The sequence below is a fragment of the Cyclopterus lumpus genome, chromosome 11 (genome assembly GCF_009769545.1).
Source record: "Cyclopterus lumpus isolate fCycLum1 chromosome 11, fCycLum1.pri, whole genome shotgun sequence".
NCBI classification, from domain to species: Eukaryota; Metazoa; Chordata; class Actinopteri; order Perciformes; family Cyclopteridae; genus Cyclopterus; species Cyclopterus lumpus.
The window spans coordinates 12,511,628-12,532,345 of record NC_046976.1 but is presented as its reverse complement, the minus strand read 5'-3'; the positions used below and the strand labels follow the sequence as shown (position 1 = coordinate 12,532,345).

Here is a 20,718-nt window from a genome sequence, read left to right as displayed (position 1 = left end):
TCCTCTTCCCCCAAGACTGGTATGTAATATGTCTGTTTTTTATTATATACATTGCTAATATTTATTCTAGGAATTTGTTCAGTTGCGGGGGAAAAGGATTTTGTTGTAGTACCTGTGTAACTTCTGAAACTAGTCCCCGGATGTAGACTGTGGGTATAAGACACTTCTTATCTCATGCTGCATTCTCTTCCCATATTGCTATCTTTTTTGCAAGAGCACCTTTACCTTTATTATTATATCTAAACCAGGACAATAATGTGAGCAGCCAGACCTTTCTTTAGCGCTGTGACACAGGGCTGGTTATGCGATACTAGGAACCCCCCGACTCGCTGCCAGATCAGCAACACTTATGTCTAGGTCTTGTCTCATATGTGGTCTGGGAAACAGGACGTTCATTAAATGCCTCATTTAACTTTTTTCCAATCTACTGTAGCTGTCCTATTTCGTGCCGCTGCTGCAAAATGTGTATAACAAGAACAAGAGTTTCCAAGATCTGGTTTTACATCAATTCATGAATTCACTTTGGTGGCTAGAACAAAGGTACCGAACTCTTTGGCTAAAGTTTGTTAAATGTAGCTACCTTTAGCAGCAATTGTTGCGTCGAGCAAGCACCACAGAGCTTTCTGTGCTTATGAGCGTGATGACCAACATGCACCAGGCAATCAACAGTAGCTTGAATAAATAGTTGAGAGCCTAGACCCCTGAACTGAGTGCATCTATATTATAACCAAGTTGTGTGCTCTTTCACTCGCACCAAAACAAATGCACGTGACGCGCTAACCAAATAAAAACCTTTGAGACACTAGTCAGTGGTGCTCATGGAAAACACGACCGCTTTTGTCCGCAGAGGCTGCCAATTGACACAAAATGAAAGTTCCCTGTAGTCGCTTTAACATTATACTGAATGAGAAACATCACTTTTTAAAACGTCTATTTTAAAATGTCAGCTATCATTGAGTAAGACTACACCTGAAAAAGAGGAATGCTCAATCCGCCCTTATCGCTGGGGACCAAAAGATCCTGCTCACAGACATGCAGTATGTTCCTGATTTACTGCAAATGTATTATGTGATTCATCCACTTTAAAATGACACAATCATTAACTACCTCTCCGGTATCGTAGATCCAGACTCGGCCCTCTGAGTCACCCACGGCCACCTCCTTCCCCCCTGACGACCAGCGTACCCTGTTGAGGGCCGAAGCGCCCTCGATGGTCACACTGGCAGTTGGTACCTGGTGGGTAAATTAAACAAATGTTACATTTTTGTATAAATATTGTAAACTTGTGTACATGTAAACTGTATAATTAACACAACGACAAGGAAGTGGTAAGACCTATTAGAGCTTACTAAAAAGCAATTATAAAGTCAAAGTGTAGCATGTTGAAAGAAATCCTAAGAAAGTCATAGTATAGTTTGAGAGAGGTTAGACTAACTTAGCTGTCAAATGTACAACTTCTTCAAATATCGACACACACAGTTCTAGTTACTGTATAATACATTAACTGCACCCATATTTGTTGTTGTGGGTGAGTTGTTGCTCTTGTAAGGAAACAGCAGTGCTCATGTTGCACCTTTAAAAATCCTCAAACCATCGACAGCGTTTCCATAAACTGTTCCCGACATGTGGCAGGCGAGTCTGACACATGTCACCAGTGGAGACAGAGGACTTGGCATCATGTCGCCTCACACACCGAGCTTCTGGGTATTTAAAGCAGCGCTAACCACAGACTGACTGCCATTAGCCTGCTAGCTTCCACCGCTCCGCCCGAGTGGATCTGAACTGAGCGCTTTAAATTGGCTGTATATGTCTCCGTACGTGTGCTGGAAATGAGAACCAGGCGCTGCACTGCTCCATTCGTGTCATGTGTGCTTTTAATGTGACGGCAACAATGGAAGTCTGTTTCTATTAGACTGACTGTGTATGAGTGAATCGTGTGCATGTGTTTGGTACATCCGTTTGTGTGTGTGTCTGAGAAAATGTTTCTCATAAAGCACATTGTTAGCCAAGTCAGGTTGTTGTTGGTAATGAACTTGTCCTCTGTGTAAAGGCCGCTGTTGAGGGAACCATGGGAAAATGGTCATCTGTGCTGCAGAGGGAAGACTGAATGCGATGGGATCAGAGGAGAGAGAGGAGAGATAGAAGAGAGAGGAGAGAGAGATTAGATGAGAGAGATGAAACTGAGCTGTAACATAAAATCCTGGGAGATAAGAAGTGCATTTTAGATGTGCTGGACAGTACGAAGGGGTCGCAAGACAATGAGAAGAAGTGTGAAATGGCATTACAAGAGAGGGAGGAGAGCATCTGTAGAGATGCAGACTTGTATTAAGGCTGAAGGCAGTGAGGGTGTTGTCTCCATGGAAACCAAGAGAAAAGGAAATTGGAGGATCCTTTTATCTCAACTTTTACCTGAGTGATCAAAGGTTTAGTTCCAACTCTCATAGCAGAGTTGGAATAAAGATATCTTTTAACTATAATGCAACTTGTTCTTACTTAGTTCAACATTGTGGGAGATACAGTGTAAATGTAAATCTCTTTAATAAAGAAGAAATTGAAACAAACGTATATGGGTTGTACAATCAAATTACCATAAGATCATTTAGCTAAGATTGCTACTGTTTTGGAAAAATAGGTATGCCATATATTGAATTTCATATTATATTTGTATTATATTTTATTCAACATTTTGTGTTGTATATAATGAATCTGAATAATAAGACAATATAATCTTTACTGGCCTCAAAGGCTCTCTTCTTAAAAATAAATCTTGCCCCACAGCACTGAGGGACTCAACTTTCTCCTTTTATTATTTCCATCTACAGCACGATTCTGCGGACTGAGGGCTGGGACTCTCTGCTCGTGGTCTCTTGCACATCTGTGCACTTCACTGATGGAACTGAGTGTGGGAGGCAGATGAGACGAGATGGTGGGGTCCTGAGGTTGCCTGAACGTCGGACAGAGGTTGCAGGAATGTTAGCTGGGAGCTGGGATGAGGAACTGTCACCCAGTTTCATTTAAAGTGAGGGCTGTGGGAAACGCCCACAGGGGAATCTTGAATCGTGTGTGTGTGTGTGTGTAGGGAGGGATGTGAAGGGGTTGGTGGTGGTGGTGGTTGGGGGGGGGGGGGGGGGGGGGGGGGGGGGGGGGGGGGGGGGGGGGGGGGGGGGGGGGTGATGGGAGGGGAAAGGCTTGCTTGGGTGTTTGGTTGTGCGGTTCGAGCAGAGGCCCAGCAACAGGCCCTGAGGACACCAAACACACACACGCACACATGCATCAACACACAAAGAGATGACAGAAAACACACCCATAATAACCTGGATTCACCCAGCAGTGCATACACACACACACCATATGAGCACAAACACACATACCTCAGTGTCGTTGTTGAGATTCCACAGGTCTAAGCGACCCATGCCATCCACAGCAGCGAAGACTGCAGGGTGTACGGGCGACCACTGACGTCATACACATAGTCGGCGTTGTCCTCAAATGAGTACAGAGGCTTGTTGTGCTGAAAGAGAGAAAAAGAGGTTATCTATAGAAGTGTGTATGGTGTGAAAAAGCACGGGCTGTCGAGAAAAAGACAGAGCGTTCGGGATTACAGAAGATGACACAATGGAGACGGAAAGAAAAGAGAGACAGACAGAGAGAGAGGGAAGAAATGGAGAGAGGGAGTGAGTGAGCGTCAGACAGAGTGGCGCTGCCTCAGCCTTGGGGCCTGTCTGGGTGCAGAGCCTAATTAAAAGCCTAGCACATTCACACAGCACCATAAAACCGCTGGGAGAGATGAAAGGGTGGGCCCCTCCACAAGGTGTACTGTAACCTCAACACAACAGCTGTCTGAGAGAGAGAGGGAGAGAGAGAAAGAGAGAGAGAGTGGAAATGGGAGGAAAAGGAGCGGTGGATAAGATCAACAGATATTCATCTTTTAACATTAACAAAAGTTATTTAAGAATTGTTTCCAAAAACGTACTGAATGAAACAAACCTGTCAGTGCTCTCTGGTGGACAAACCTTTTAAAGGGGACACTGTTTATAAATTGTCTAAAACTCGTTTTTAGCATTACATTTTGCAGTTTCTTGTTAGTTATCAACCGAAAAACAAACGGATGCCGATATATCTGTGATAATCGGATAATGATATCGATCTAGCCTGTTTATCGTTGTGTTTTTGGAGTTATGGAGCCCAAATGCCGGTACATTTTTTTTACTGAGTAGGTTATAGGGAGTAAAGGTCTTTTGAAATGTACTAAATTAGTGAGCACACTCTCGTAGAAAAGCAGCTTTTGCACCAACATCCTCCATTATATTGTGTATGGCTTTGTTTTTTTTCTCTAAACTATGACCTTGAGTCACACTGACTTTTGAGCAACACTAATGCCGGAAGGTTACCGATGTGCTGCAATTAAAGATGTTTGTGGGAATACGAGTGTATGTGTGTGTGTGTTTATGTGTGTGTGTGGTGTGTGTGTGTACGCCCATCTCTCAGAGCGGCTGTTAGGATTCAGGAGGCTCACAAACTGCATTCCTGACAGGTAGAGAGAGAGGAAGGGCTGGCTGAGAGGAGACAGGTTGGCTGGAAGAGCAAATGAAGGAATGTAGTCCTCTCTCTCTCTCTCTCTCATTCCTTCTCTTTCTCTCCATCAGCTTTACTCTTTCACTCCTCGGTTGCTCTGAAAGGTTGTGAGACCTGCAGTGCACACTCAAACCAAACACACACGCACAAACACAAACAAACAGAGCTGAGACAATTTCAAGCCTCGATTTAACCTGTTTTCCAGCCAGCGGGGTCACAGCACAGGTCATTTTCTCCATCTCACAGTTTCAGCATTCGATCAGCTGAGCGATTGCTGTTTATATTCTCTCTCTTTTTTTAGTTTGTGTCCCCATTTTACGTTGCAACCACACTCTTTTACTCATCCCCTAGTTCTTTTTTTCACATTGATAACATTTTCAATGTAATTTTTTGCGATGGACTCCCGGCTGAATAATGCTTCTTAATCTGGGTTAATTTTGTGAATGAAAACTGTCACAACCTTTTTCCATAACTAAGACAGGATGATAACCAGGCAGCACAGAAATCATTGATTGATATTTGACTAGATCGACTGAAATGTTCAATATGATGATAATGATGACAAAAAATACTAACGTGAAACTATACAAAAACGTTATGGTTTAACTCTAAGACTAAAAGGCCCAGACTTGTAGTCAACTAAACCATGACTAAAATAAACATGATGAGGTTGACTAAATATGATAAACGAACACGGATATTTGACGCAGGACTATGATGTTAAAAATGACAAAATGACATCACATTAGAAATGAGATGAATAAAGTCTTGTGTATGTAAACTACCATTTGACTGCAAGATGTCCGCAATCTTATCTTAAATAAGGTGATTTGGGTAAATAATCTGCAGCAACAAAAGCTTAAAAGTAATCTTAAAATGAAGCTTAATCCTTGTGGCGCCGCTCGTGATGTAACTGGTTGTCATTATCTTTCCTGTGCGGAGAAGCTGGGGTGCTTGTGGCACGTTTGAACTAGAAAACCATTCCTGAAACAATGAATACTGATAGTTAACATCACAGTGCAATGCCACGTGTTGATATGGAGAGATGCAAGTTCAGTTCAGCAATAAAAACTTGAGATATTGATGCTAAATATGCTTCTGGTTTGCCATAAAAAATAAAATAAATCCCAAACACATTATACAACCTATAAATTCCTTTCTAGGCCTACAACCAACACTTTTTTAGCATCTGCTGTCTCACAATAAAATATCAATAAGCGTGTCTTTAAACAAACACCACTTCAGCTTTCAGAGGGATCCAAACCATCTCTGCAGCCAGTCATATCATTTAACTGCTTCCAACCTGGCTGCATCGCAAATACCACACGAGATCAAAAGCTTCACACGGATTACATAATTCTTCAATTCAATTCAGTTTATTTTGTATAGCCCAATATCACAAATTACAATTTTTTTTTTATTGCCTCAGAGGGCTTTACAATCCACTCACTGAGGGGACTGAGAAGATGTCCTTACATTGCAAATTGTTTCACAAACGGTGCTGAAAAACTAAATCTTGAGCCGAAGACCCAGAGTACAGTTTCATTTTCTTTTTCACATGAACTGACTGTGATCGAGGCCTTTAATTAACTTCTTTAGAGAGAAAAAGTGGAACGATTATGCTCCATCCAATCGCTTAGTAGATGCTGGTTTTGGGTCAAGAGAGCAAGACTGTTTAAGTTATGCACAATCATAAACCCACTCCTAGCTGCCGCGACGTCTTTACACTCTGACCGACTCAAAATGTTTTCACTAACCACAATATTTGCACCGCCGGGTATAAAAACATCAGCATACTTCTGTGCAACGGCCTTTTTGAACTGTGAGGGCAAACGTGAATGCAAAGAGAATTCACTGCAATATACGTGTCTGTATGCTGCAACAGTTGGGTCGAAGGCAAACCTCAGGGGGATTTTAGGTAAGTAAAGTCGGCTTACTCAAGTGCACGTGAGGCATGTGTGTGTTTTTATATTTGCGCACACACACGCACACACATGTACACACACACACACAGTCAGGTATTCTGCCTGCCCACACAAATATCGGTTATGTGGGATAAGAGACAGACACACATTCCTGCGGTGTCCCTCAAAGGAAAGGGAATTCCCAAATCCTGAAAAATAACACACTTTTCTGATGAAAATCTGCAGAAATGGTTTAATATGTGTCACGGGACCCTTCGCACAAGATCTACGGACGAGCTGCATGCAAACATGAGCTAAAACTCATCAGAGCACTTTACTGCCTGTCACAGCCAAGTATGAAAGCTGTAACTGGATCTCGCATGAAGCTGAAGGTATTATGCAATATGCATTATGTATTTTCCTCACATTGAACAGGTCTCTCTTTGATTTTCCGCTGTGTTTGCTGTTTGACGCCCTGCTCATGTTGATCCCTCTGTCCTTCAACGTTAGCATCACCTCCATTATTAACCACCATTTTTTTTTGTCTTTAAAACGCCTGCTGGCACTTTTCCCCTCACTCTCACTCCCACTAACTCTTCTATCCATTTCCCTCTCACGATTTCATTCCATTCTTTCCTTCTTTCTGTGTCTACATATTCTGTACATAGTTGTGATATTTGATCTTGCTATCCCTTTACCTTTTGTAATTTCCACATAAGACAAACTTCATTCTTAACTTCCTATCTTTTCAATATTCCCCTTTCTTCTTCGGACAAATTCTTCCTCTTTTCCACGCCTCAATTATATGAATTTACCGATGAATAATCTCTGTTTATAGTCTTGAATTTCTCCTCTTGTGCAGTATCTCAAATGTCTCCTGCATCTCAGCATCATCACAAAAGTGTCCTTGAATCTATGAGCTAATTTTGCCATTCTCCAACACTCCTTTGGACAGAAACAGTTTTTTACTGCCACTCAACTTCTGCCATCACAGCGGTTTTAAAGGAGAACAAATGCCCTGAGTGGACGAGGTCACTCAAATACCACACACCTTTAAAGTGTGTCTGTGTCGGACTCCCTGAGTGCAGCTCAGGGAACGTAGCTCCCTGAGCTGCACGATGTTTAAGATCTGTGCAGACCGTCCGATGTGAGCAGCTGATCTGATTCACCTCCGATTCCGAATGAGCTCTGTGAGCAATTCTTTTCAACAATAATCAAAAGCTACTCGTAAATAAAGTGAATGAGGTTGTGATTTTGAGGGCAGAATTATGTATATCACGATGTACATTATGTTATTTCTCAATGAAGGTATTTATCACGATACAGCTTGCTTTCTGGTTATTCAATAATCAAATAGTCTTTATGCCGAGTCTAAATACTTGACAAATGAAAAGTACTGAGTATTTTCTCATAAGATTTGTAGTGCAGAATGAGAATTGAGTTAGTATGTGCTTGTTATTATCAATTTAGACAACATATGTGTACCATGATATCTTGATGTACGATTTCATCACAATATGATTCCATTAAAAGATGATACATTGAATTATCGGCCAGCATATGTTTTGCTCTCGGTTATATATCACAGGCATACCTTCCACTGTTCACCTGTTCTGTGCCATCTATAAAATGACGGCATTGTAAATCTTACTGAAGGTCGCACACAGACTCGGAGGAAACTGCCTGGCAAGCCAAATGTACGTAAAAATAATCAAAGTATAAATATCATAAAAGCTTTGTCTAACTCTAATGAATGAGAAGGAGATTTACAACAATGCAACCTGTCAGACTCTAATTGTGACACTCTACTATTGTTTGATGAAGCGACACACAGTAATAAAACTAACCCAACTCCCAAGGAGGAGACAGACAGATGCTTATACCTGTCGTACTCAGCTTTTCCTTCTTACTCACTAGTTTATTCTCGCTCTCAAATCTCTTTTACACATATTTTCTCTCCACAAGAGTCCACAATCAACACCCCACACACATCCCCTCTCTCCCTTCCTCTCTTGCACACACACAAAAACAGACACACACACCTTGGTACTCCAGAGTTTGACGGTCCAGTCAAAGGAGGATGTGATGAAGAGGTGGGAGAAGTCGACGGTGCCCACTGCGCCGTGGCAGCTGACGCCCGTCACCGGCCCCTGGTGGCCCTCGAACATCTCACAGATACCCGCCTTGCTGCGGAGTGAAGCCAAAGATGAGATGTTCTTAACCACAACTCAGCTCTGCAGGGTTTTGTGGTCCTAACTTGTGTCAAACTGAAATAAATGTACAGATGGCAAATTAAACAATTCATCGTTTCAAATATATTGATGGGAAAATCCTTCTAATATTACTTGTAATTCTTAGACTTTGTTCTCGGTGTCATTTGCTTTCTAAATGTGTTTTTCTTTGCTAAATTATTTCGCCAATTGTGATGTTGTAATTCTCGATTATCCAAGCAAATAAATGACGACAGTCCAAACATACTTGAGTGATCCAGCAAAGAAAGGTCTGTAATGTTTTCTCCATGTGTGTGTGTGTGTGTCTCCACCAACCTGCCGTGTCTGGATGCAGTGTACACAGTGCCCTCCTCACTCCCAACCACATAGTTGTTAACGTCTCCCGTGGGAAAAGCCATGCCTGTCACCGCCACGGGTTTGGATTTATTGTACACCAGTTCCATGGTCTCCTACAGTGTGCACACACACACACACACACACACACACACACACACACACACACACACACACACACACAGCAGGTAAAACTAATGTGAGCCTATATGCAACTCACACCTTCAAACACACAAACATGTAAATACACATTCATCAACATTTAAAAAAACAATACATGTGGAATACCAGATGCTTGACCACTGTGTGTTGTGTACCTGTGGCTGGGAAAGCATGTCCAGGCTCCAGGAGCACATCTTGCCGTCTGTAGACACAGTGATCAGGTTGTTGGCATTCTGTGTGCCGACCACGTTCACGCAGTACACTGGGTGCTGCACACACACACACACACACACACACACAACAACATGAGATGGATGGGGAATGCTCATTCTGCCTCGTATTATGATCACAATCATATATTCTTATTTGTCTCATTGATTAGAGGCATCAAATATTTCATTCATTTATTTAATATAATAAATATATATTAAGTGAGTTAGGAAGAAAGTAAGCATATTAAAATAATTTGATATGCTAATATTAATGGAATTTGATTCTTAACGGTGCGCCTAAAATGATAATGTAATTTTACCCTTAAAACATGAATACTTTGTACAATTGCAGCATGCTCACATGCCAGTGTGCAGTCGTTCCTTACAACAGGAGTGTGTGAAACCATTATGTCATTACTGGGCAGTAATTGATTTGTGTACTGGGCAGCACAAAGAATCCATTCAGCAATCAGCACCATGGCTGGAGAGGACTGGAGCGGAGGCCTCACATGTTGGAGTTTAGTGTGTGTGTGTGTGTGTGTCTCTACATGTGTTCTGTAACCGTGATTATAAACGGCCTTGAGTCTTAAGATATTACTGGTCAGTAATCTGTTGGGGTTCATTGACTTCACGAGAGTCTAAACTGTGCTGCCTTTTTAGTTACGTCTCGAATTTGACTGCTCCAGTCAAGAGTGTGTCAGTGTGTATGTGTGTGTGTGTCTGTGTGTGTTTCTATTGTGAAAATAATCAATGTCAAAGCTGCAGTGTTATCATGTAAAATGTGAAGCAGCAGTAATGTGATCTATTTTAATAAATATACATCAGAATGGTTATATATGACACATTTGAAAATAATGTTCCTACTTAATAATTTTCATTATTGTTTTATCAAACTAATTTAAACACAACAGGGAGCTTTTCATTTAGGTCAGAGCTTATTTCAACAGGTCTGCAACAATCATTATTGACCTTTTCATCATTGCTTTCTTAATCATAATTTCACAGGGCCATTGGTGACGTCTTAAAATAGAGTCCACCAAATCAACACTATCAACAATATGGAAAGATATTCAACTTGTAATCATATATAACAAGGAGTACTGGGATATGTTATGCTTTGAAAACTGGTGCTTGCAATAAACAATTTTTTTGGGTAAATGTGTCAAAACTGAAATAAAAACCCAGCTGTGCCTCACTCTACCAGAGTTTTGATTCACAGACTGGATGTCTTACAGTGTGAGCAGCAGCAGACAGAGGAGTCCTCTGGACGGGGGTCCGACGGTGACTGCGGTTGTCCCACAGGACGATTTGTCCCGAGTAAGTCCCCCCAACAACCAGGTTGGGATGAAACCTGGCGAAGCCCACAGATACTACGGGAGACTGAGGAAAGAGGAGGGGAGAGGATGAGAAAATAGAATCACTGCATAATATTCTGGTGTTTTATTTAACTCATCAACTGACAGAGCATGGTCAGATGAAAATGTGTAGATAAAACAGCAGACAGCGAGAAAACAGCTAAAACAAAGAAAGATATGAAGCGAAAAGCGGTAACGAGAGACGGAGCATGAGTGAGAACGAGTGATCAAGGCATCGTGATGGGTGGCAAACATCGGGAGAAAGACGGCGAGGGAGATGATGAGTTTGGCCATGGTGAGGGTCCACTGAGGAGAGGAGAGAGGGGTGACGCTGGGGCGGAGACCAGACAAAGAGGGGAATTGTAGTCCTCTTCCCCCAGCCGTTTCAAATTACAGCATCAAAACCCCAGCAGCCACTAGAGCGCTCACTGTAGCCTCCATCATGACAAGCGCACCCTTGAACTCCCTCCCTCCCCAATGGCGTGTTCATTGAGTCTTGGTTCCTCTTCACTGATCGTCCTATATGGGCTTCCCTCACCCAGAACCACTGAAGCATCCGTGCTGTGGAGTTATGAGAAAATGTTTCAGCATTGTATTGCTCCAGGAGGGTAAAGTGCTGTTATGCATTGTCAAGTTCACCCCTCCCTTCATCCATTCATCCATCTAGTGAAGCTGCATAATCCTAATTTACCGGCAGGATAAAGCCAATAGAGCATTAAACAAGTAGCTTTTTTTTTAGATTAATTTAAAATCAGTTTTTACATCACATACATGCTTTAGGCACAAGGCACTAATGTGCCAATATTCAATGTGGTCATCATGGCAGTTTTGGGGACCAGCTGTTACTAGATAGGGAGCAAATCTAACAATCGCAGTTCGTGTTCCGAAAAAGCTTAACATTCGTCTTATTTTTTCTAAATACCTCTCTGTCCCTGCAACCAACACCATGTGCGCCAGCGGCCAACTCCAAACCCCAGTTGTTTTGAAAGGAGACTGGAAAACAAATCAGAGGGAAAGAAAACCACTGCACACTTTTTCACTCTTTTTTTTGCTTTCTTCTGAGAATGGCTCGGGAGTCGCTCAGATGGTCGGTGGCTCAAAATAAACTGAACTTTGGCATTCTCTAAAGTTTAAACACGGTCATGTAACACAGGGATCTGGAATTTTGGATAATTAGCACCTTTAACACACAAGATTGGACGGCCATGAGGTATTATTCACATGACATGTTGTGAATGCTTTGGATTTCTTATTCTATACATATATATCATTTTTTGGGATTTATTACGTGCAGTAAAAGCACCAACAATTGCATTAAAATATAATGTCTACAACATAAATAACTGTCCAAAGAAACATCAAAGGAGTAAGACTAGTAAAACTTGCAAATGTACCCTTTTCTTTGGACAATTAAAGACAAATATTCCTAACCTGGCATACGAATACCAAAAGTTAAAAAAAAGTATTGCCAAGAAAGTTTTTAACAGTAAAACTACTTCAGGCCAAATGTCAAGATGAGAGCTCTCATACTTAAATACACATGGATGTGTGTGTCTGCCTCCAACACTTTATTTTAATATTCAAAAGTTTTGGGGATGACGGGCTGCTGTATGAAGTCTGCCCCCCCCCATCAGACTTCCATCAGTGGGTTAATGGCATAGCTAAATGTTTCTAATTCTGAAATCTTAAAAAAGGAAATACAATAAGATTACTAGCACTTTCACATGTGTTTATTAATTAATTAAAGGGTTTAGTGGCATCAACTTAGCTTAAAGTTTCTCCATCTCACCAGTCTTTATGCTAAGCTAAGCTAAATCAAGCAAAGTGTCTTTTTCCTCCATCATCACTTACTCTGTTAAAGCTTATCTTTATGCATAACGACATAGAAACCATAGGACTGCTATAAAAGAGTCATTTCTAATTTGAAGTTGATATATCTTAGTCTATGTTGTACTGAGACCTCCTCTCTTTGATCGTTGCAGGAAAAATGAATATGACCTTATTTAATAGTTTTTTACTATTAAACACCATCAAAAATAAACAAACAAATTCCACAAGCACACAGACACAAATAGGAAACATCCCTGCTCTCTTTATCAAGCTAAATAAACATCCCAACCCCACATGAGTAATGACAAAGAGAAGCCAAATCAAATCAAGAGCCCCCTCTATTCGCTCCATATGTTAGTTTAACTCCTAAGCCCTATCAGTGTCTCCATCTTAAGAGGAAAAATCCTGACTAAACTCTGAATCCACTCTTTAAGAAACCACACGTTATGCCATCATTCTCCTCATGTACTGTCAAGCTTAGTGAAAGAGCTACTGAAAATTATCCCGGCTTTGTCCCGGTAGTGTACTTTGAGGCGCCTGCCAGCAGCAAACTTGGACTTAACATAAAAGAAATTCTCCCTAAATGCTTCTAATCAAAATATCACATCAGCACATGTGTTTTGGAGTTCTATGTCATATAAATGTACGGTATGAAATAAGATCAATTTGTCACGCGCTATAAGGAAGTTTATGATTTAAGCTCAAGGGGAATTGGTTGACACTAAAGTGGATTCTCGATTTAAATGTCATATAGGAAATTAATGATTGAGTTTAAAGCTGAATTATGGAGGGGTGGCTTATTTCTGTCTCTCTGTTAACTTTCTATTCATCAACGATTCCCCCCTCGCTCACCACACCTCAATGACTCAAATGATTTTGCATAGATGCAAAATATATAATTGATCACACAGTGTAAACATGTCTGAAAAGCTAATATTCTGAATTAAAGAAAAGATTGACATTGAGAAAATAAATGAGAAACTATTCTCACGTCCGTGCGATAAATAGGGCGGTGAAGGAAGGAGTCCTAAAACCCGGAACATTACTTGTGGTTAACACAAGTTTTAAGAGATTTTCATGTTTTTGTTATGCGACATAAAACACTGTCGAGTGTAAGTGGAAAAAATCCCCATTGGCCAGGACCAGTTCCAGAAAGTACCTGGTCTGCTACACAACCTTCCAAAAGAAGGCCAGTTCTTGGTTTCTGTACTATCAAATTAGTTATATGCCAATTAGTGAGCTTTTAGAGGTGCTGTTACCTTGGTAACCGCCGTGCAAGCTGTTTTCCTGTTTTCAATCTTTGTGCGAAACTGAATCAGCCTGTTGCTGAATGAAGAGTAGCATCAATCTTCTCATCTAACTCTTGAATAAATATATATTTTCCCCCAAATCTCAAACTTTTCCTTTTAAATCAAACACAGCCAACACTCCTTCTATCCCCTGCAGCTCCTCTCATTTTCAGATTGATAGGTTTTGGACATATCAGTCACACAAGCACCACATCTGCCTAAATAACACCTCAACAACTCCCGTGTCAACAATGCTCCCGCATATCCAGGGCTGACTCGATACCGAGCCTGACATTTCATTTCCAAAACGCAGAGTGGCTCTGTGGATGGTTCTCATCTGACATGCAGCGCGGGTCAGACACCTGCCAAGTCACCTCCTGCCAGCCCAGACGGAGGGGATGAGGGGAGTGACAACTCCCGGAAGAAAAAGCAGGGGAGAGAGTCACTTCGGTGTATTAGGCCCGAGATAGATTGTGGAAGTTTTACAGGGAGACGCTCTTGCAGTCGGAACAGTGGGTTTCATTTCTTTCCCCGGGCACGGTCTGCTGTGTGTTTGTGTGTGTGCGCGAGAGGGAGAAAGTCAAACACACAAAGTATCATCTACCACATCTCCCATAGGCTCACAAGGCTAAGTGCTTCTGGCAGCCCTCATTATTGATGGGAAGTGTTCTGTAGAGGATAATACACACATGGTAGGCACTGATGAAAGATGGCACCCAGCAAGGGATTAGAGTGGTTCGAAGGAATGACAGAAAGAGAAAGAAAGCTGGAGGAGAGGCGAACACTCCCTTCTTTGTTGCCTCCTCCTCTCTTTCGTTCTTTCCTCGGGCAACAAACTGTTGCTTAAGTCGGCTTGGGAAGGCAGAAATGGAGCAATAGTGCTATGGTGAGAAGAAAGAGGGAGGTCGGCGGCTGACAGTGCACGCCAGACAGTATATCCTCTCAAGTAGATCCATGCCCCCCCCCCCCCCTCGCTCACCACACTCATCTGTTTTCCTCTCTGCCTTATCAGGACCAGATGGATCCGACTGTCTTCCCTTGCGTCCCGCTTCTCAACTTCCCCCCTCCTCTCAACCACCTTTCTCCTCTCTTACCTCCCCTGGCTTCACTCGTTTACGACACCCCACGGATTTTGTCACTCTGTGGTTTCTGGCAAACAGAGAGAAATACCATGTCGAGTCTCAATTTCAGCCGGCATAGAATGAGGGTTTGAGGGAGCGAAAGCATGAGGAGGAGGCTCTGGGAAGACAAACAGGCCTTTCTCTGCCTCGTAGCGCTCCAATCCCTTCATTTCCACATCTTGCTTGTTTGCTTGGCTCATTGTTTCACTGTTGCTGGTTTGTGGCTCATCCATACAGTGATCTATTCTATTCTGATATTGAGTTCTTCCTCATGTCGGGGTTCCAAACACATTTATATCAATCGCAATACTACCACACGCACCAAATTTCTCGATATTAGTGTCAAAACTAGACCAAAGATTCTGTACTGATACAATACTATATCAATACTACTTTTAATACCTGGTTTTGGAGAGTATGTGCGTTTTGGCTTTCGTGCCCGGCCACCTCAGAAAGACGATGTCAGAAGCCAGCCAAAAGACCAAAACTGTTTGTTCTTACACTGCAGTTTTTGTAGAAATTGAACCACCAAGATACAACATGTTAATTATTGAGCTTCAGAGGAGCTGGTGTGTTGATTACAGTGAGCAGTTTCCCTGCTGAATGGATCAGTATAAAATAAAGAACCAGTGGCTAAATGAAATGAAAATGTTCCCTGAATAGCTATATTTTGGGGTTTAATACCCAGACTCTGAGGGTGACACATAACAGTGTCTTCTTTTATAATGATTTAAATGTATTTCTATAATACCAATAAAAACACCTGTGATTAGCGTAGCCAAAGTTGTACAAAATAATAAATGTTCTTGCTAAATTCAACACTATATATTATAGTCAGTAGAGCAGGTCCCACAGTCTAAGCCCATGTGTTCAGCGGGCATTTACAGACTTCTGTGCTCAGCTTTCTGAACACAATGCAGCTTCATCCTCCAGTTTAATACCACATGGGTTCCCACTTGTAAAAGATATGTGAATAATGTCGTTGGACTGTTCTCTCTTCTCTGGCCTCGCCTTCCCTCCCACTCTCCTCCTTCTCTGCTCCTATTACCCAACCTTTCTGGATGTGGTAAAGGCCTAGGGACCGACGCAAGGCAGCAAGATATTAATAAAAATAGGACTGAGTCCAATGGAATATGACAGTAGCGGTGGGGGTTGTGACAAGGAGGCATGTGGTTTGGGGGGGTCCAGCAGAGGTTTTAAGTCAAACGGGCCCTTTAATGTGGTGTGACTTTGCCCACTTGAGAGGCTGGTGTGAAGTTACAAACTTGGACCCAACTGAGATGGGAGCGATGATGGGTCCAACTGCTGAGACGGGCCGTGATGAGGGGAGACACGCTCAACTGGGACCAGGATCCCCAGTAACGGCAGCCCCTTTACCTAAAGTACAAACCCAAACGTCACGCTGATGGATCACACACTTCCTCCACTATATTACAGATCAATGGCTCCTAAAGTGGGGTCAGTTAGAGGACCATGATATACTTAATTTGCTTAGTGCAATTTGTAATAATGAAAGAGTTTAACATAAACCAGATGGACATCATTTAACATCCCAAAGAACAACAAATAAATAAATAACCAAATATACCTGTGTAAAGTATATATATATATATATATATATATATATATATATATGTATATGAACACCTTTTTGACCTGATTTTGTAATGTCTCCAATGAAGCTAAATATTAAACTAAATCTGCAGTCAGTCAGTTTTTGATGCTCTTAATATTTTACTTTAGTAAACAGGAAGAAGAGAAAGAAATATAACATTAAATACATAACTGTCAGATGTGTTTAGTCCACAAGGGAACAACATTTGTCTTACATATAATAGTATATATAGTTAGACAGTCTAACTATATATACTACTCTGCTTCATTATGCCAAAAATGTTGGTGCACAATTCCTTGATTGTAATTGCCTAAAGTAGACACACCGAGACTCCTCCCAAGATTAAACCAACACCAAAGTTTAATGTTTTACTTTGAAGACAAAGAAATAAATCCAAACAATGCTATTCCAAAGTTTTAAGAAACAGCTGATTAAGAACTAATTATTGTTTAGTATTCAGTGCAAAACAATTAATAGCTAAAAAACAACAACAAAGGACAGGAAATAACTGATTATTATCAAAGCCCTGTCAGGAAAAAAAATCCCTGAATAAGAAGTTGTATTTTCTTAATTTTTTTAATGAACAGTGTTTTGCATTGCTCAGACCATTGACCAAGCTGCACACAGCCAGGCAAGAAATGTAGAAGCTTGACTTCACCAAAACCCAATGTGAAACATGAAGCCTTCTATAAGCCATAACCTTATACAATAAAGACCCTGCTGCACCAGACCTCAACCACAAAACCCTAACCCTCCAATACCGACCCAGCACTGTCATTCTTTTGTATACACACAGACACACACACACACACACACACATCTGCCTTTACACGTGTGTACGATACTCACAATAACACGTGCATACACACAAATATCTACCAACTACATCCACCAGATGGAAACTTGCAACAAATGCAGACAGAAAGCATGCGAACAGTTGGCCTCTCTGTTCCTTCAGCTGAGGATGGGGAGGTGGAAGGTGAAAGGAAAAATAGGAGAAAGTGGAGAAAGAGAGGGGGGAGGCACCCAGCCCTGTGGTTTTGGGGGGTTAATCGGCAGAACATGCTCGCACATTAAGAGCCATCTGATCCGCAGCTAACTAGGGAGTCGCGAGTTTTTTGCAAAAGACCCCGCAGAACGAAACAGCAAGAAAAAAAGTCTACTCCTCTTTCCTCTCGTCTAACCACTCCTGTGCGCCTTTCATCCAAATGCAACAGTGACAGGGGAAGTCATGGCTGATTCTTTCTTTCTATTTTGTCTCCATGTATCCTCTACGGTTCAAATGATTTATACGTCCCTGTTCATTTGCTACCCACTCTATCTTTCTTTCTCTGTTTTTCTGTCATTCACTTTTCTTTCTCCCTCATAAAGAGACCATGGCTCAGCCCCAGGCCACGCTAGCTCACTGACTAACATGGGGGCGGTAGGAAAGTGGGGCACTTGGGAGTTTCTGTTCTCTCTCAATTTTTCATCTGTCTTTTCTCCACTTGATATCACTTCATCTCATGCACATCCACTGTGTTTGAAGAAGTGGGTTGTATGAGTTGCAAAATCAAAAACAAAACAAAAAACAATTACAATTATGTTACAGATTGATATTTCTGTTTTCCAATGCAAAACTGGCGCCATTCTATTCCAGATCACATTTCCACTTGAGCACGTTCACCTCTGTTGTACACATTAGCAGCTGATAGCCCCTTTTTAATAAACTGAGCATTTTATCAGCTGCTAACACAAATATCCTTGTTCCCAAACGGCTAATATTACGCACTCATGATTCACAGATCAGCATGCTCAGAAACCACGTTGTTAATAAAGTCAAACATCTGACTTTATTAACAACGTCAGAGAACCGTATGGAAAACTACTGAATCGTACAGCTACACGACGCATCACTGTAATCTATGCGTAAGACCACATGGATTTCAGCAGCGGCATGAATTATAGTGCAGTGAAAGAACGGAGTGCTTTAAAAATCTATTGTGGCGCTAGACTTGTATGGCATGCTCCATATTGAAATATGTGCACGCAGCATGTGGTCTGCATGGATATGTGGTTCTGTATGTGTTTGAAAAAAGGAGAGAAAAATCTATTTCCGTTGTTTGAATGAAACTTCAAAATGTGAGAGTACGTGTTTGCATTTCTAAGATTATTTCTGAGCAGTGAGGTGAATGCCTTTGACATTAATACGAGTACAGGTGTATTTATACATTCACAGTGACGTGGTCGAGGAAGACGTGTCATTATTGAAAACACAGTGCGGCTGAAATTAGACGCAGCGTCAATGTGGGTGGGCTAACACACACATGTGGCAGCGTAGGATTAGGAAGTGGTTCGGCCACATCATTTTACGACAGAGACGTCTCTATGTGGCCTCGCCTGTCTCGTGGGAGCCGTGAAGCCCTCACACCCAATCCTTCCATCCCTTCTCTCCTCCCTACCGTTTTCTCAGTGTCACTTGATATTAGCATCTCACCCATCAATGTGTTTCTTTCCCACCAAGTTTCTTCCATTAAAACCTGCCTCCACTGGCAGCGTTCAGCTATAATCCAATCTGGAGGTCAAATGAACGCTCCTTCTCATTTCCCTTTCCTTCACTCTTTATGTTTCAGCCACAAAGGTGCTGTCATTATAGGGTGGAAAAGAGGGCCAAGATTACCCAATGGACCGCCTGTTGGGTTGCTATGTGAGGTATGAAAAGTAGAGGAGAATAATGGTGCTTTTCAGTGTAAAATTCTGAGACGCAACACTGAGAGGAAAATGGAAGATGTTTTGTTCTTTTTTTCAGCATGTAGCTCTGTGGCAGATGTTTATAGGTTCATGCGTACAAATAATCACCCACAACACAGAGGAAAAAACCAAAGAAGACTAATAGACTAGACTAACTACTATTCTATAGTTATGAAAATATGTGAGAGGTTTGATACGTTTAAGTACCTGACAGTGAAAGATGTATTCTGGTGTGGCCTTCTTAAATTTCATGTTCCATACTAGCGCAACACCATCCGGTTCATGAGGAGCATCTTCATTATTGTTATAGGAGGCAACCAGCAACTCAGGATACTGAGAGGAAAGAGAGAGAGAGAGAGAGACAAATGAAAGTACATCTTTTAATAGTGATGCTTAACATCTGCATAATTGGTGTCAAGATTTCAAATTTGGGAAAGTGTAGTTTTGGAAAATGGATTGTTATGCATTGTTTGAGTTCAAAGTGACTGCTGGCCTCACCTGAAGAGACCAATCCAGGCAGGTGATCACGCGATGTTTCGACCAGTGTTCGTCGTAGAAGAGTCTACTTAACGACAGACTGGAGCCGCTCCCCGAGTCTCTGAAAAAAAGAACATAATGTGAGATAACCTGCCAATATAACATAATATCCTTCTGTCTGAAGGGGTCTTTTGTGATCACTGCTAAGGTACCTCCAATCTGGATATTCACAAAGTGTACAAGCCACAGTAAGTACGCAGGAAGTGCAGCATCCATCCATCCATTTTCAATACCGCTTATCCTCATTAGGGTCGCGGGGGTGCTGGAGCCTATCCCAGCTGACATAGGGCGAAGGCAGGGGACACCCTGGACAGGCCGCCAGTCCATCGAGGGCACATGTAGGGACATACAACCATTCACTCTCACATTCACACCTATGGGCAATTTAGAGATCAATTAACCTGCAGCATGTCTTTGGACTGTGGGAGGAAGCCGGAGAGCCCGGAGAGAACCCACGCTGCCACGGGGAGAACATGCAAACTCCACACAGAAGGACCGCTCCGAGGAAGTGCAGCATTCTTTTTTTATTTAATGCATTGTGACTAACAGACACTATTTGCTGTTTCAATGACAGAGCTGCATTACACCTAAACTGATTGCTAAAAGTGGAATTTATGCATGTATCATGACATATATCAGAAATACAAATTGATTGAAAATACACAACTTTAGTCAAAAGTAGTTCAAAGTACAGCAAAGAAGAAACAAACAAGCAAAGGATGTGTTTGTGTCTGACATAGTATTTCTGAATGAAGCTCAGTGATTGAAATAAAATGTCATCTAATGTCCACCGTTTATGAAGCCTCACGTTTAATGAAATGTAT

At 41.7% G+C, this 20,718-nt stretch overlaps 1 protein-coding gene across 1 annotated transcript in view; it reads right to left on the bottom strand.

The window, feature by feature from the left end:
* LOC117739533 (cytoplasmic dynein 1 intermediate chain 1) overlaps positions 1–20,718 on the bottom strand; it is a 48,498-nt gene that overhangs the window by 4,727 nt on the left and 23,053 nt on the right. The window contains 9 exon segments of the mRNA XM_034545996.1: positions 1,108–1,233; positions 3,372–3,457; positions 3,460–3,511; positions 8,522–8,666; positions 9,026–9,159; positions 9,361–9,474; positions 10,651–10,797; positions 19,565–19,690; positions 19,856–19,955. Coding sequence (XP_034401887.1) covers positions 1,108–1,233; positions 3,372–3,457; positions 3,460–3,511; positions 8,522–8,666; positions 9,026–9,159; positions 9,361–9,474; positions 10,651–10,797; positions 19,565–19,690; positions 19,856–19,955 — 1,030 coding nt within the window.